Source organism: Hyperolius riggenbachi, chromosome 2, assembly GCF_040937935.1.
Source record: "Hyperolius riggenbachi isolate aHypRig1 chromosome 2, aHypRig1.pri, whole genome shotgun sequence".
NCBI lineage: Eukaryota > Metazoa > Chordata > Amphibia > Anura > Hyperoliidae > Hyperolius > Hyperolius riggenbachi.
This window is the reverse complement of record NC_090647.1, coordinates 218088485-218107174: the sequence shown is the minus strand read 5'-3', so window position 1 is coordinate 218107174 and position 18690 is coordinate 218088485. Positions and strand designations below refer to the sequence as shown.

The following is an 18690-nucleotide window of genomic DNA, read 5'->3' as shown; positions in this document are numbered from 1 at the left end:
GGCCATTCACTCATCAGTGTGGTTTATTGGGTAATCTACAAGCTTGTTTAACTAAAGTAATTATTTAACAGGGAAAGGAAATACCTTCTGGTTTACACAAAACATACATCTACATTACAGATTATATTAAAACGTTAAGACAGTGTATAGCATTGTTCCTTAACTGTGCTCAGTCATCCGAGGCTTTCTGACAAATACAGAATATGCCTTTTTTCTTTCTTTCTTTTTTTTTCTAGAAATGCATACATCTGTCATTTTGAGTTCATAATGGCAGACTGAATAATAATAATTTATTTCCATTGATGTAGTTTAAACGAGGACTGCAAATTGAAATAGCAGACTGTACACAGAAATATCTCTGTTAATGATTTTTCAGCTATATATATGTCTATACTTAGCTTCCAGTTCCGTTGTGTAATGGTCTCAATAATGTTCCTTCGGAAAGATGTAAATAGCCCACATCATAGGATAAGGAGCAACGTGCAAGGTGCAGCACCCCATTCAGCCTACCATCATTTGACCTATCAGCAATCACCTTTTCTTGCTATGACAATGCAAACTTATATAATAAGATATGTAATTGAAGGCTGTTGGTTGAGCATTACAATCGCATTATCACTTTTTCCATCTAAATAATTGTTCCATGCCAAAAACCTGTGTGAGCCAAGAGGCTTTCTCCTATACACATGCAGCATGGACCACTAAGACCTTATGGAAGCAAGATATTAGTAGCATTAATATAGTAAGTGCATGATCGGCTTGTTTTATTGCTGTGGCACCGATTGTGTTAAAATCAGTAGGACTACAGTGAACTTTATGTCCCTAGTTGATGCTGCTGGAGAGCAAGAATCCAACGCAATCGCTAGACAAGCCTGCCCTGGTGTCGTGTGTTGCTGCTGGTCTGTTCTTGTGGGGACTAGAGACGGAAGTTCTGGATGTAAGAAACTGAGAACTGATGTACGCGAGTATTTTGACAACGACGTAGCTTATAGAGCGTTCATGGCGACAAGACTGTACAGTGCCTCTCTACAGCCAGTACCCCTCATCCCTGCATCCTCTGGAATACGCACATCACCGTCTCTGGAGCTGCACTTGTGTGAGTTATCTGTCAACTTGTGCTCGCATCATCTCCCCTGATGATAATGATGATGATGGCTGCGAGTCCCCCCTCCTCAATTTTTAAGGACCGCTTCCTTACTACAAGGACAGCAAGTGTGGTATGACTGGATCACATGAGCAGCAATGCACTGGCTGAGCACAACAGCAGTCACCAAGTAACAGACTCCACTTGTGACATTATTTCCTCCTTCCATCTCTGCTATTGGGATGCTCTTTTTTGAGAGCCAGCCTTGCTGCATAGGCGCACATGTTGCAGGTAGATTCCTGAGGACCAGAAAGGATATGGAGCTCCTGGATTTAAATTCCCCCTTTTCACTCTGTGCTCGCAGTGGAGAAGACATTGAGACTTGGTGGCTTTGATGTCTGTTGGGGAACTATAAGTGGTACACTTTGGATATAGGTGCGTTTTATTCACCGTGCCTTGAGCGCCTGATTGCTTTTGGATTACCGACTGCAATCTACTATCCCATATACATACGGCGAGTGAAACAGGGAATGCCAGCGTCATTGGTCAACGGAGAGAAATTATAATAAAAGTACAATCTTCTTCTCTGAAAGTAAACTGGCAGAAGTCTGAGGATCCCGCTTTAGCCTTGCACCTGGAGCGCTGCACTGTAACCCGTAAAGCCTAACTTACAATCAAGGAGAAAGAATCAGGCACCTGGAATTCCTCCTTACTTTTATCACTGTGTGCTCACTGCTCACTATTTTCCTTTGTACAATATACCTGCTGGAAACGCTCGCTGCAGTCATGTCTGCTAAGCTCCTAGTGCTTTTCTTCTTACTATCGGTTTTTCAAGCGTGGTAAGTCCAAGAAAAATGATGTTGTGGCGCTGGGTTTTATGTCGTGACTGTGCTGTGGTTTGCTCAGTTTTCTGTTATTTCACATTTCATTGCTCCTTCAGACGTTGTGGTGAAAGTGATTGACTGTACTCATATTGGCAAGGAAACGGAAGTCTAATGGTGCTATTGCTGTATGTGAGCTACCATAACAAAGTTGCTCTGCCAGTCGTTGTGTTGTTTTAAATCATTGGTAATGAACACACAAAACGTTCACCTGTTTTTAGAACAGTGACTGGCACACACCTGTTGCAGGACCAATTTAAGTCCTCTAAACTGTTGCCTAAGGAATAGATATCACATTGGGTTATGGAGCTATTGATATTATATTGGGTTACTGAGCTTACTTACATATTTTGTTGTAGTGTTTTTGGCAAAAATAGTCCATAAAAGAATAATGTATGCCACTATCAGCTATACCTTTCTCGCACTTTTTTTTTTCTTTGATGCTGAGCAAACTGAAATCACCACCACAGTGCCATTAAAGAAAGTGGGCTTATTCAACATCAGGCAGTAATAAGCCACACATGCTTGATTAAAGTTGGCTGAGGTTGCTGATAATGACTGTCTCAGCCGATAATCAGGCATGTGTACACTGAGCACTCGATCCCGACCCGGGTCACACAAGTGATCTGCTGAGCAGATCGACTCTCCTCCAGCGGCCAACCTCATTGTTCACACTGCTCTCCCGCCCACTGTGTGATGTCACGCATGCTCTGCTCATGTATCCCTACCTTCCCTCGCATAGCAACACAGCACATTGTCAGCTATACAGCTGACTTGCGTCTATGCAGCCTGGCCCAGCGATGTCGCCCAAATGGATTGGGTCCCGATCTCTAATGGGCGACATCCATCAAAAGTGTGTACATGCCTTTATTTATTTATTGTATTTATAAAGCGCCAACATATTACGCAGCGCTGAGCTTTATACAAGCAACTGTGAGACACACAATAACGCTCCTTCCAACCTATGTCCATTGCATCACATCATAATGTACATTGCAACGTTCTATGGGGCTATCACATTGATTGTGGTGCTGCACATGCAGTGCATTTACAGGGCAACATGCACATTTATGTCAGTGAGGCATACCTTCATTTTGCTGTACTCAATCTATGGTCACACCACAACAGTACAACACAATGTGACATTTCAGCTAAGTTGCTTTGTGATTGCATCCCAACAAAATTTGCATAGTGTGAAAGGAGCCTAATGGTGCTCATACATGGTACAATATTTTTCATCCAATCTTACCATTTCTATGTAGTATAAGGGTAAATTAAGTGAATACACTGAAAGTATAATGTAGGCAGTTTCCTTATATTACATAGATATGGTAAGATTGGATGGAAAAAATTGTACCATGTATGGGCACCATTAGAGTTCCCATTTCACTGGCTGGGTTATTACAGGCTGCATACTACTGTTCATTTGCTTCCAGCTATAGGAGTTTCCTGTCACAGGGGTTTTCCTGATGCTTACTATAACATTGTCACTGACGGTTAGAGAAGCAACTACCTTGTCTCCTACTTACTGTGACATTTATTTTCTATGGTGCAGTTAAGCCTACTGTAAATAAATGATGAAGTTCAGCAGTAAGAAGTGGATTATGTGATTCTTATAGAATCTTGCCTTATCTTCATTAGGGGCATTACTGCAGCATATAAGGACAGTATGGTACTATGTATAATGGAGGCTGTGACATTTTGTATAACAGAAAAACGGCAAGGACTGGCAAATGAAAACATGATGGGTTACCTGAAGAGAAAAGGCTAAAATACCATCCAAATACTTTATGGAAGAAAGTGAAAGATCCCGAGGTACAGATTAGAGACAGTAGAAACTATTCAATCTTCTCAGTTCCCCTTGAAACTTGGTGAGGCAGTATGACTGGCCATGAATAATATCAGACAAGAAGTATGGTGTCTGTGTCTGCTTGCCTCTTAGCCTCTGTAATACATTTTTCTTGTAAGGCCCATGACAAGGATATTAATTCTTTAACAGAGACTGGTCAACTTCACTGTTCCAGCTGAGCTCTATTACATTTAGTAATGCCTAAGAGCATTGTCACTGTAATGGCTTATCCTTGCTTTTGTCTTGCTCATTGCTTGAATATTGGGCTTCACAAATCTTGCAGAAAGCCTTCGTGTTGTGGAACCTCACTACACAATTTCATTATCCAAAGCATCATTTCAGAACGTCATGTTTTTTTATAAGCCTCATGCGTCTGCCGCTTCCTGTATTTTCATTTTGCAAAGGAACCATTATGTTGAAAATATAGAGAACGGTTGTTGTTTGACTAGATGCAGAATAACAATAAAAAATGTAAAGGCCTGAGGGGCCATATTGGAACAATAATCATTAGCAGGACATAGCCACAGCTCAGCTACAGGCACAGTTAGCAGAGCCACAGTATACACACAAGATTAAACATGAAAAAGATTCATATTCAGTTGCTAAACTTTCTATTGCATTACTATTATTAGCATTTTTATACCCTTTATAAATCATTTTCACAAGAATTTTTTTTGGCAATAAAAGCCACATATGGATCTTTCTTAATTTGCTTTATGTCACGCCACATGACAAGTTTTAGACTGTAAAATCAATCCATATCCTGTAGTCAGAGCGCATAGTGCTACCATATGTACTGCTGCCTTTATCAATATCTGTGGGTTTCATGAAGGGTTCATCATGAATGTTTGCTGGTTAAATTGCACACGTAGAGAGTATACAGACAGCAACAAATGTAATCAACATATTTTTAACGATGTATACATTCATGATTTTCTGCATTATTGCAGCTCTCAGAGGATAGAAGATGATGAATATGAAGATTTAACAATAAACCAAAAATGGGTACTAGCTCCAAAAACACAAGACACGGATGCTACACTAATACTCAACAAGTTGCTGAAAGAATATGACAAGAAGCTGAGACCAGACATTGGAAGTGAGTTCTCTTTGTCTGTTTCCGCTAAAGAATGAGTGTTACTTTCTGTGGTAATGTACAGTAAATTGACTCACATGCTTCACATTTGGGAACTGCTAAGGAAGGCTCACAGACAAGAGTGGGCTGACATAATTAACATACGTAACAATTAGCATGATAATACACATTACAAATCATACTGATGAAACTGCACAAGGCCGCAATTTAAGAGAGCAACTAAGTTCACAGTGGGGCTTTGTAATGCAACACAACAGTGGCATTTCAATGAAGAAAGTAGCACTGCAATAGTAGGCCTATGCAACATTTAAAATGCATCTGGTGCAAGCAATCCAACAGACTACAGTGCATGCAGTGTGTTACGGTTAACAGTGGCAGTAAAGAATACTTTTCATTGACTGTATGCTTCACTGTATGCAGGGCCAGGCCGAGGCAAAGACAAGAGAGGCTCCAGCCTCAGGGCGCAGTATAGGAGGGGGAGCACAACTCACACAGTTATCATTCCCCTATTGTGTTTGAAGCAGAGAGAAATAAGAAAAGGGGATACATGGCAGTGACTGCAAGCCAGATAACTAGAGATTAAGGTTTTGGGGGCCCCGGAGCGACTCCTAGTCCAACAGCAATCAGTGTGTGACTGCTGGGGTGGGAAGAATGGAGGAGCTCACTTTGGTGTCTTAGCCTTGGGTGCTGCAGGACCTTGTCCTGGCTCTGACTGTATGCAATGCAACAGTCACATAACATATGGTGAGACTTTTCCATTCTATTGCATTACTGTTTGTACAGGGAATGCAATGCTGCTCCCCCTGTGAGCCTAGTCTTTCTAAAAGGGGATGAGATTCGAAGACGAAGAGCTCTGAACTTAGCCTTGGTTTATTTCAAAAAGACAGTGATGTTCAGAGTAGTCTTTTTTCCCCAGTTTTATTTGACTTGATTGGATGTTACAAGCAACCACAGACTCAATTCACTTTACTGTCTTTCAATTTCACTTCTCATTTTCTTTAGTAAATCGCTGCTTTGAAAGAGTTGTTGTGAAGTGTATTATGACAAATTTTCTATAGTAAATAATACCGTGTGTTGTAAAAGGGTGAAGTGAACTACAGATTTACATAGGAACTACCATCTGGTAGACAGACAAACAGAAAATTCTCTCCCAACTCTGTGTTGACTGTTTAGTTATTTTACCTGTTCTTGGTCTAAATTAATTTGTATGACCAAGTAATAGGTAGCGTAAAAGCAGTCATCTTGTGTGATAATGTAAAACCCACTTTATTCTATAAGCACAATACTGCTATTTTTAGACTTCCTACTATTTTTCAGACCGTCTTTCTAGCTGCCCAATAGCTCCAGCAGAGCACCTCCTGGAAAGAAGACTGCCAGCAGAAGCAGCCATCCATGAAAAGGGGGAGACACTCACCTCTCCACTCACCTCCAGTGGTGAAACTTCTTCTTCCCCTTCATCATCAGCTGCCGCTGTGTATCTATCTCTCCACATTATGGGAAATGCTAGCTGCAGCGACAGATACACAGTGGTGGCTGATGACAAAGGGGAAGAGGAAGCTTCAGCACTGGAGGCAAGTGGAGAGGTTAGTGTCTGGCAGTGCTGCTGTGGGGGGGGGGGGGGGGGGGGGCATCAATGTTACAAGGGGAGGACGGGGGAAGCATCTGGTCACCTATACTACAAGGGGTGTGGTGAGGGAAGCACCTCTGGTCACCTATACAAGAAGGGGAGGGGGTGAGGGGAAGCTCTGGCCACCTCTACTGCAAGGTGCAAACAACTTGGTAACTTGGGCTGGAGCACTTTACAGAGTATATAGTCATGTCTTGAGTTGTCCTGAGAGAAACTCACAATTTAATCCTTACCATAGTCATAGTGTGATATCCTACATTAATATAATAGTGTATTTATATAGCACTGACATCTTCTTCAGCACTTTGCAGGGTACATAGTAATTTCATGGGCTGTCTTCAGAGGATCTCACAATGTAATCTCTGCTATATGTATAATAAGTAGGGTATTGTTTTATATTAGGTGCTGGGGCTTTATCCAAAGTTTTGCTGTTGATGTCCACTGTCTGTGAATTACAAGCACTGCTAAGTACCATGTACTTTTGGTCCTACCCATGACCCATCATTACCATGTCCACTTTCCAGTGCATGGACACACCCATTTTTTGCCACTGGGCACTTTGCACAATGGTTACCGCACTGCCAAGTACCTGAGACCCCCCCGGTGGTGCCTATCCTTCACCAAAGTCCCCACCTCTCGAATGTTTGTGTAATATAAATTAGTATATGATTGTTTATGTTTCTATTTAACATAGAATAAAAAAATAACTGAGGAGTCAAAACATGAAAACAAACATTTTATATATACAGTATACTTTTCAGCAAGTTTGTTGTAAAACAATAATTTCTAGCACAGATGAGAATCATGGAAACTGATCGTTTTGGTGCAAAAAAAATTGAATCATAAGCATTTTTTTTTCTGAGAAAGCTTAGGGAACAGTTTTAGAAACAATTACACAGTTTTAGAAATGACTATTCTTTAAACCTGTATAATAGGCAATTGTAATCAATAAATTTGGTATGGAAATGAAAATTACAGACGACAAGCAATATAAAGGTTTTATATTTACTCGGCACCCTTTTAAAATTATATAGTTGTTTTATATTTACGTGGCATCCTTTTATACACTTGGAACCGATAGTAAAAAGATTTGCATTGATGTGATTGGGGCATCCTTTTTAATAGGGGCCATTATTATGTTCTACCCTCTATGGTACATAGCTTGCAACCAGGGGCAGCTCCAGGATTGTTTTTATTGAGAGAGCTATGCAGGTGCTGGATCCATTGGCGTTTGGCACCAACAAGTAGAGATGCCACAAACATAGAATTTTCTGTTCACGAACCGCGAAAGCGAACGTCTGCAAAATGTTCGCAAACGGGCGAATCTGGCAAACCGCCATAGACTTTAATGGGCAGACAAATTTTAAAACTTACAAAGACTGTTTCTGGCCACAAAAGTGATGAAAAAGTTGTTTCAAGGGGTCTAACACCTGGATAGGGGCATGCCAGAGGGGGATCCATGGCAAAAGTCTCACCCAAAATTAGTTTAGCTCAATGATAATGTATAGGGGGCACATCAAACACCCCAAATGTTCACTGCGAATGCAAACAGCAGATGTTCATAGAATACCGCTCGCCGGCGAACTGTTCGGGCCATCTCTACCAACAAGGGCATCTTAGGGTTAGGCCCCACCCAGGAAGGAGGGGGGGGTGTTAGGGTTAGGCACCAACATGGGAAGGTTCTGTATGAGAGTAGGGAGAGGTTGGGTTATAGTTAAGTATTGGTAAACATTAAAGATATTTTACTGTATGAATGAAGTAGTACTGATGCTTATTTTACTAATGTAAAAAGAATGAGGTTACAGTGGGGAATAGTGGAATATCATTATTACAAACAATATTTTACGGCATATCCTGGCACCCATTTTACTAAACGATAACTTCAATATCGTTTATATCTGGTGGCCTTTTTAACTAGAGTCTTTATTATGTGCACACCCATAGAGTTCTGGTGGTTGACCAGTTTACTGGAACACAGGCAACTGGCAATTTCAACTAACTGAAACTTATGTGGCAAATCAGTAGAAATTGGCACCCATGGCCATTTGAAAATGTGAGGGTCACCATAGACCACAGTGTTATATCATTGTGGCTATAGGGGCGCCTAATGGACAAGTTGTTACAGTGGCACATGATTCATTCAGAGGTTAAGGGTGCATGACCTGTGGAGACTGGCAAGCTTATTTGAACATCAGCAAACTGTAAAGACCGACAACCATTTTGGGGCATTGCAGGGTCCCGTTTTTCAAGATATGCAGCAAAATTTTAACAGTGAACAAATGTTAGAGGCTTGCCTATATACCAACACCTCAACAGGGCAAACAAACAATAGGCCACTCCCCTTTCTCATTAACTTTTCTTGCAAGTAATCAGAGCAAGTGTGAGCCAAGTTGGTCTAATGCTTTTCTGGCAGATTTACTGTCAGATCAATTATTTCCAACATGTCCAATCTGATTTCCAATCACTATTCCATAGATGTGAACGGTAAATCGATTGGAAATCAGATCGAACATGTTGGAGATAATCGATCTGGCAGTAAATCTGCCAGAAAATCTCATTGTGTGTACTACCTAGCATAAGTGCCATTACTTGGAAACCCAATGCATAAACTATTGAATGGTAGTACAATGTGCAAATATGATTGTCTACAATGTCAAAATATAGTTCATGGCTTTTTCTTTATTATTGTATGTTAAACATTGAATGGTGGGAACAGAATAATGAGGAAGGGGAGTGGCCTATTGTTGATTTGCAGAGTTGAGGTGTTGATATATAGGCAGGCCTCTCACATTTGTTCACTGTTAAAATTTTGCCACATATCTTGAAAAAGGGGACCCTGCAATGCCCAGAAGTGATTCTCGGTCTTTGCTATGGATAATTTGCACACTGGAGGAGTTAACGGAATAGCTGAAGCGTTTGTGATAGCAATAGAGAAACAGCTGCAGAAAGGGAGGAAATTATGGACAGAGGAACAAAGAGGTGGTGGGGTGGGGGTAAGTGATCAGGGGCATGGGGATTGGATATTATGTAGGTGAACCCCATATTGGTACTAAAGTTTTAGCCAGAGGGGGAAGCAAGGGAGGGGTGGTGGAGGTTAGTGTTAGGCATAAATATGGTTAGGTTAGTGTTCATAGTAGGTAGGAGGGATGGTCAATGTGAGAGAAAGCGATAGTAGAATAAATTACAAATAACCAGTAGAATATTGGTAGTATTGCTGATATCCTTCTGTCATGTGTGCCTTTTGGGGGGGAGGGGGGCATGGGGGCGTGCCTCTCTCCCACTAATGCAACACAGCGTGCAGTGGAAAACATATCAGAGCACTATGATCCACCCACTTTCTAATGCTGTCAGCTTTTCTGCTGCATCCCCGTATGCTCCTGATGTTTGTCCCTGTGCACACATTGGGTCACGAGCACACATCAGGAGCTGTATGGAGAATACAGCAGCACAGTCGGCAGCTGTAAGAAGAGAAAAAGATGGGACCTGGTGCTCTGGTAAGTGTTTTCTGCTGTGCCCTGCTATGCATTAGTGAGAGGAAGGGCTCTGTGGGGGGTACAGTGGCACATTGAGGCCCAGGCTGCTTGAACTAACAAGAATTACACCTATCCAGCATCATTGAATGGCCTGTGTTGGATAACAGAGTCTCTACTGTATTATTTACTTGTCAAATGTTTACTTTATCTTATTGGAAAAAGATCTGTCTTACACCCAGGATCACTGTGATTTTGAAAAGACAAATGCAGAATGTAGTACTGTGACTGCTTCTCGGTATTTCTGTCAGCCTGCTGTTTATTTTAGAGCTGGTGTGTGTTTTTAGTCAAGACCATTTCTTGCCTCCATGCTTGTGGAGCTAATTAGAGAGTGATGAGCAAAGATGCCAATATTCCTTTTGCATTATTCTCGCGAAAATAAGTAAAATTTTTGCTTTTGATATATGTACATTTACACTCCCGTTAAGGTGATACATTATCTGTCATTTATTGCATTTAACTGTATCCTTTTTTTCTTAACTTTCCTCCCACACCTGTTTTCCTCTCTGATTGGCCAATATGTCTTATGCCGAGAAGCTGAGAGAGTAAGTCAGCTGAAATCCGATCCATACAAATAAACCAAGTCTGCAAAGTCACACAATGATTGGTGACCTTACTGCAGAGCTGTGTGGGAGTTTTTGAAGACTGAGAGGAAGCCATGCAAGCATACTAAATCAGAAAGATTAGTGGAAACAGAGTAAGGGAGGAAATGACATCAGGATTGGCTTCAGGCACAGGGATTCCAAAATGGCAACTGCCAGAAACAGAATTCTCTTTATTGCTATATAAAACTCACAGAAATCAAAATTTGGACAGTGCAATACAAATGTTATGTAAGTAGAGCAAGTATTTATATACTAATATATGTGTTTTTTTCTGAGATAGTATGGCTAACAGCTCCTCTTTAAAGGGAACCCGAGGTGAGAGTGATATGCGGGCTTTCATATTATTTTTTTTTCCTTTTAAACAATACCAGTTGCCTGGCAGTCCTCCTGATCTTGTGTTTCTAATACAATTAGCCATAGATCCTGAACAAGCATATGCAAATCAGGTATTCTGACTCAGCTGAATCGGGTTTTACTGGATTAGCCATATGCTTGTTCCGGGGTTTTGACTCCAACACTATGTTTGCCAGTAGATCAGCAGGACTGCCAGGCAATTGGCATGGTTTACAAAGAAATAAATATGGCAGCCACCATATCACTCTCACCTCGGGTATCCTTTAACCACTTTACCCCCGCGCGTACGGATTTCTCCGCCCCTTTTTCCATCCTTTCACTCCCAGGGACGGAGAAATCCGTACTCTGCGCACTCCCGCCGCTGTCCGCGCTCCCGCTAGTAAACACGCCGCCCGCCGCTAGTAAACACGCCGCCGCCCGCTCGCCCAGAGATCAACGAACGGGAAAATCCATTCCCGTTCGTTGATCTAAGCCCCGAAATGATCTGCTGCCGCTCGGCTGAGCAGCGCGATCATTGTGAAAAAATAACAAAGTCCCAGCCTCTTTCTACTTCCTGCAAGCGTCCGGAAGGACGCTTGCAGGTCGCATGAAACAAATTGGTAATGTTGCCATCTTGTGGCCAAATAGTAAAACTACACCCTAACCATTTTTTACACACAAATAAACTTGTTTTACACAAAAAATTAACTCCTTACCTCCCACACTCCCCAATTTTTTTTTTTTTGTAATTAAAAAAAAAATAAAAAATTTACAATTTAAAAAAAAAACTTAAATAGTTACCTTAGGGACTGAACTTTTTAAATATTTATGTCAAGAGGGTATAACACTGTTACTTTATAAACTATGGGCTTGTAATTAGGGATGGACGCAAAACTGAAAAAAATGCACCTTTATTTCCAACTAAAATATTGGCGGCAAACATTGTGATAGGGACATAATTTAAACGGTTTTATAACTGGGATAAATAGGCATATACATTTAATGGGTTTTAATTACAGTAGCATGCATTATTTAAAAACTATAAAGGCCGAAAACTGAAAAATAATAAATTTTTTCCCACATTTTTTCCTATTTTCCCATTAAAACACATTTAGAATAAAATTATTCTTGGCATAATGTCCCACCTAAAGAAAGCCTAATTGGTGGCGAAAAAAACAAGATATAGTTCATTTCATTGCGATAAGTAATGATAAAATTATAGACGAATGAATGGAAGGAGCGCTGAAAGGTGAAAATTGCTCTGGTGGTCAGGGGGTAAAACCCCTCAGTTGGGAAGTGGTTAAATATACTGTGCAGCAGTGGGAGGTCAGTAGTCAGTCTATTATTCTCTTTTGTGCTTTTATTACTATATACCTATGAGAAAAAAACTCCCTTTACAGTCTGTTGAAAAAAGACAGCAATAAAAACATAACTTTTACTGTTATTACTTTGTATCCACGGTGAATTGATTTCTCAAAAACATAACTTCTTGCATGATGGGCCGTCCAACATACTTCTGTTAAATTTATGTACCCTCTTTCTAGCTATTCTTCTTGAGTCATACAAATGTCTTTACAGAGAGTACACGGCAGCAGATGCCACAATTGCTGCAGTGACAGTAAAAAAGCCATCCAGAGATGCCACTATATGGTAAAATCAAAAGCGTAATGAACTAGTAAGACTATAGTGAGCCTAAAGCATTTTCATTTTCTTGCTGGATTTTTTATTTTTTTTAAACGTTTACAGCTAAGCAAAATATATTTACAGTACTTGCCGCATTAACAAAAGGTGGGACCTGATTTACGAAATGGAGGGACTGGAACTTGCAGACTTTAGCTTACACCTGTTGTAGCTATGTTTGCCAGTCAGGATGAGATTGCAGTTACAGTGGGGGTGCAGAGACAAATACATTGGGCCTGATTCACAAAGCGGTGCTAACTCTTAGCACGGGCGTTTTCGTGCGAATTTTCGCATTGCGCGCGATCGAGAATTTTCACGCGAAACGATTATGTTTTCGTGCGCAAACTCGAATTTTTGCACGAAAACGATATCGATTTCACGCAAAAATTCCCGTTTGCGCGCGAAAACATTATCGTTTCGAGTAAAAATTCGCGTTCGCGCGCAATGCGAAAATTCGCGCAAAAATGGCCGTGCTAAGAGTTAGCACTGCTTTGTGAATCAGGCCCATTGTATTAAGGAACTATTATAGTATACATACACTAGACATGTACCAATAGATATGTTACAAAAGATGAGCTGAATAATTTTATCTTTCCATGTATAAAGCTAAATTTGCCACAAAAGTCAGAATTTCAGTTCAGTTTGTCTGTATGTGATGTCTATGTGGGTAACTACTAACTAGGTACGGGGGGGGGGGGGGGGATCCTAGCTTTTTTAGGAACATTTACATCATCAAGACATCATCATCATCAGGAACCTCATGATCTCAACAACCAAACAAGGGGTAGGTTTTTTTTTTTGATTTTCTTATTTAGGGACATTTACATCATCAAGACAGACATCAGGAACCTCATGATCTCAGCAACCAGTGGTAGGATTTAGGTTTAACTAAAAAAGGTGATTATTTATTGTTATAAAAAGAACACTAAAAGAGTTACGTTTAGGCCTCGTTCACATCATTTAGCGCAGATGGCTGTGCGATTGGAACGCAACGCGTCCGATCGCACGCCATCTGCGCTCCTATGCGCTGCGTTGCAGATCCCATTCATTACAATGAATGGGATCTGCGCTGCGATTCCCAAAAATGCGTGCAGCACGCGATAGCGCAATCGCGCTGCCACGCAGCGCATATGATGGGAACGGTAGAAGGGCTGTCTATGCCCTTCTACCGTTCTTGCGTGTCGCACACTATACGCGCTGCCAAAATGCGGACGGCAGCGCGTATAGTCTGAACGAGGCCTTGCCCTGCGTGGAAATGGGTAAGGAGTAGATTCCACTAAGGGCCTTTCTCCAAATCCATTGCTATAGTTAACTCTGCTTCCCCTGAGTGCAAGGTGGCAATGAGTATTTTGTTCATAGAAGGGAAAGGATTAGCCAACTCCTTTTTTGCAGAGTGCCTCCAAATCTAATGGACAAGTGGGTCTGGGGCTCAGTTTTCAAAATGTTTTTTTGCTGCTCATCGTTGTGGACAAGGTTATTTTTGGCATTCCACACTGAATATGTTTTTTTAAAGCCTACATTGTACGGAATGTCAGGCTTATGTAAGATTCCTTTGTTTTTATCGTTGGGTTGAAATACGGGCTTTCTTGTCACACCTTTTTTCTTGGATTTTCTTTTATCCATGCACATGGTTGTATTTAGATATTTTGCCTAGTATTTTTACCCTCAGGATTGTCTATTTTTCATGTTATTTTTATTGTATGTCTCTTTTATTTTATCTTACTGATTATTTTTACATATGCCATAGTTTGCATTTATTCATTGCTGCTGCCTATCCTCATCATTTACTGAGGCTTGATGAATGACTGGCTTGTTGGAGTCCAACTGAACTGTTTACTAACAATGGCATCTTTGAGGGGCAGAACCCTATACCTCAGATTCCCTAAGGAATATTAGCTGTTGTGAGGAACGAGGTGGAGGGGGAAAGAGATACCCGGAAGTGACATAATATATAAATAAAATTAAAAAGGTGGACGTGGCTTACCTCAACTGTAGACACCAAAAAATTTCCAAAAGCAATTTTTTTTTCACTTTGGCAACACATTTTGTGGGATAGAGAACCACTTCCCCAGGCCAGTGCAGTCCCTAAAAACATATTGGAAATAAATTCATACTGCAGTGCAGATCCTTCCTCCTTTTTTGACTTTCAGATTGCTATTGTCTCAGGACCAGAGCAGGCAGACTGCATCTGAGTGAGGGGAGTATGTGTTACCCTGCCTACCCCCCATGATTTCAGCTACTCCATGCTGTAGTGCCAACTACCTCTCTATCAGTATACCTAAAAACATCAACATAACTCAAAGCTCTATAAAAATAGTCCCAAACTAATAGAATAATTAAAAACATTTATTACTATAAATAAGCTTCAATCATATAGTACACAACAACAAATTTACAGGATCAGCTTTAAAGCCAGTGTTAATTGGTTCCTAATACTAAGTAAGCCATAAAGCCTAAGAGTATCTGTAAGAATTATAATAAAACATCACTAGGGGTACTGTACATAAAAACCTGGGACTACTATGTGGAATGTTAACTCCCTAAAAAAAATATTGGTTACATTTATGTATCAAGGTACAAAAAAATTGCTTAGTTTAGAGAGTGCTTAGGTCCCCACAATGATCATTGCGCAGGTTCTCAGTTTTTGAACATTATTCTCTGTCTACTGTCAAGGTAAGCTACCTCCACTATTCTAATTTAAGTTATTCTGATGATATTTTATCACTTCCCTTTTTTACTCCTCTACTGTATTGAGTACAGCTCATACATGAGGGCAGCTAGTCTACAAGTAGCTTTTGAACTCAACTGGTGATTTTTTAAGATTAACATCTTGCCTTGCCTCTACTGTAGGGGTGGCTGGTGAGATGCAAATCATTCCAAATTGATGTGGGATTATGAAAACTCTATATGAAAATTTATAGCAATTAAAAATTGAACAATTATGAGTTCAGTAAAGAAGGCTTTCCTATTCTATATGCCTGCATTACATGAGCGATGCCACTCCCTATGGCTCGTATCTATTAAGGTTGGAGAGCAGTAGATAAAAGTGTAAAGCTGCATAATGCAGCAAACCTGAACTGGGTTTATTAACTGTCTGCTATTGGGTAGCGTAAGTTTTTAACCATTATGTTTGTCATATCAGATCTCAATGACGATTATAGACAGGTGAGTGAAACAACCATTGTGCATTTGCAATAGCACACACACACCTGCAGTAAGAAAATTGCAAAATGAATACAGGACTGCCTCAAAACATTAAAAATGTATTGCACTGCAAGTACTGCATGTGCTAACAGTCAGTATTTAAAATAATTCTGATGAGGGTACGCAGGCTCTCCACTAGCGTATGTATTATTACGCCAATGGTGAACTTGCACAGGGTAAGCCAAATGACGGCTCACCCTGCTGCCAATCAAATCCCCGGCGGTGGTAAATACTGTTCCCCTTCCTGGTTGTAGCAACTCAGAGGGACAATTAATTCGGGGTCCAGCAATCACCGGATGCCCGAATTACGCATATGCGACCCGCGAACTATAGCATTGCTGCTATAGCATTGCCTAGTTTTTGTTCGGCGCTCGGCACCACGGGTCGAAACAACCTGCTTCGCTCCACTGCTCTCCCATTTTAGTAGGTCAGCGCCCATTTGTCTTAATTTCTCAGTCTAATATTCCTGCATGGCAGTGGAGCAGATTTATCAAAGTCATTGCAAGGAGACCTGGGAACAGCTGGTGCTTTTGCTAAATCTGCCCCACAGTGTGGTGTAGTACTTGTGTAATGTTTGATTGATAGCTAGATGCCTCACTTGCAGGAAGAATTCTATTGGCTTGGGTTGATGTTGCTGTAGCAAATAGAACTCTGAGTTTTGAAATTGAAAAGGAAAAGTAACATGGAATTGCAAACCTGAAAATAAAATGTCATCATGTTTGACAAATGTTAGAGCATCCTGCTATGATTGTGCATTTCAGACCACTACTGATGTTTTGACTAGCGATAGCTGTGCATTAATTGGCCACATGGGAAGACTTAAAACTGGCTTCCAACATATGCTGGCAGTCAGTCTCAACAGTAGTGACTTGTAATGTATTTGAAAACAGGCATAAGGCCCATAAGCCACAGTGGTTCCAAGTAGTGTTGGGCGAACAGTGTTCGCCACTGTTCGGGTTCTGCAGAACATCACCCTGTTCGGGTGATGTTCGAGTTCGGCCGAACACCTGACGGTGCTCGGCCAAACCGTTCGGCCACATGGCCGAACTAAGAGCGCATGGCCGAACGTTCCCCGAACGTTCGGCTAGCGCTGTGATTGGCCGAACGGGTCACGTGGTTCGGACCCGAACGCGCTCTGATTGGCCGAACTGTCACGTGGTTCGGGTAAATAAATACCCGAACCACGTCATATCTCCGCCATTTGTCTGTGGGTTTAGCTTTGGGTAGGCAGGCAGGGTAGTTCGCGCTCCAGCCACGCTAGCCAGGGTCCCCCCTGTCATTGTGTCGCTGCTGGGAACAGTAGTACACCGCTCGCTCAGCCACACTATATAGCATTCTGTTTACTGCCACTCTGTGTACCTCGCTCAGCCACATTATATAGCATTCTGTTCACTGTTCTGTGTCTGGTGGGAATAGTGGTACACCGCTCGCTCAGCCACACTATATAGCATTCTGTTTACTGTTCTGTGTCTGCTGGGAATAGTGGTACACCGCTCGCTCAGCCACACTATATAGCATTCTGTTTACTATTCTGTGTCTGCTGGGAATAGTGGTACACCGCTCGCTCAGCCACACTATATAGCATTCTGTTTACTGTTCTGTGTCTGCTGGGAATAGTGGTACACCGCTCGCTCAGCCACACTATATAGCATTCTGTTCACTGTTCTGTGTCTGCTGGGAATAGTGGTACACCGCTCGCTCAGCCACACTATATAGCATTCTGTTTACTGTTCTGTGTCTGCTGGGAATAGTGGTACACCGCTCGCTCAGCCACACTATATAGCATTCTGTTTACTGTTCTGTGTCTGCTGGGAATAGTAGTACACCGCTCGCTCAGCCACACTATATAGCATTCTGTTTACTGCCACTCTGTGTACCTCGCTCAGCCACATTATATAGCATTCTGTTCACTGTTCTGTGTCTGCTGGGAATAGTGGTACACCGCTCGCTCAGCCACACTATATAGCATTCTGTTTACTGTTCTGTGTCTGCTGGGAATAGTGGTACACCGCTCGCTCAGCCACACTATATAGCATTCTGTTTACTGTTCTGTGTCTGCTGGGAATAGTGGTACACCGCTCGCTCAGCCACACTATATAGCATTCTGTTTACTGTTCTGTGTCTGCTGGGAATAGTGGTACACCGCTCGCTCAGCCACACTATATAGCATTCTGTTCACTGTTCTGTGTCTGCTGGGAATAGTGGTACACCGCTCGCTCAGCCACACTATATAGCATTCTGTTTACTGTTCTGTGTCTGCTGGGAATAGTAGTACACCGCTCGCTCAGCCACACTATATAGCATTCTGTTTACTGCCACTCTGTGTACCTCGCTCAGCCACATTATATAGCATTCTGTTCACTGTTCTGTGTCTGCTGGGAATAGTGGTACACCGCTCGCTCAGCCACACTATATAGCATTCTGTTTACTGTTCTGTGTCTGCTGGGAATAGTGGTACACCACTCGCTCAGCCACACTATATAGCATTCTGTTTACTGCCACTCTGTGTACCTCGCTCAGCCACATTATATAGCATTCTATTCACTGTTCTGTGTCTGCTGGGAATAGTGGTACACCGCTCGCTCAGCCACACTATATAGCATTCTGTTTACTGTTCTGTGTCTGCTGGGAATAGTGGTACACCGCTCGCTCAGCCACACTATATAGCATTCTGTTTACTGTTCTGTGTCTGCTGGGAATAGTGGTACACCGCTCGCTCAGCCACACTATATAGCATTCTGTTCACTGTTCTGTGTCTGCTGGGAATAGTAGTACACCGTTTACCCGCCACTGTATAGCAT

At 41.7% G+C, this 18690-nt stretch overlaps 1 protein-coding gene across 5 annotated transcripts in view; it reads left to right on the top strand.

Moving 5' to 3' along the window:
• Positions 1-1247: 1247 nt before the first annotated feature.
• Positions 1248-18690, top strand: part of GABRG3 (gamma-aminobutyric acid type A receptor subunit gamma3) — a 554105-nt gene continuing 536662 nt past the window's right edge. For all 5 annotated transcript variants that reach the window (XM_068268143.1, XM_068268147.1, XM_068268148.1 and 2 more), the window contains exons 1-2: positions 1248-1923; positions 4765-4913. In XM_068268143.1, coding sequence (XP_068124244.1) covers positions 1871-1923; positions 4765-4913 — 202 coding nt within the window. In that variant the 5' untranslated portion in view covers positions 1248-1870. The remainder of the gene's footprint in view (positions 1924-4764; positions 4914-18690) is intronic.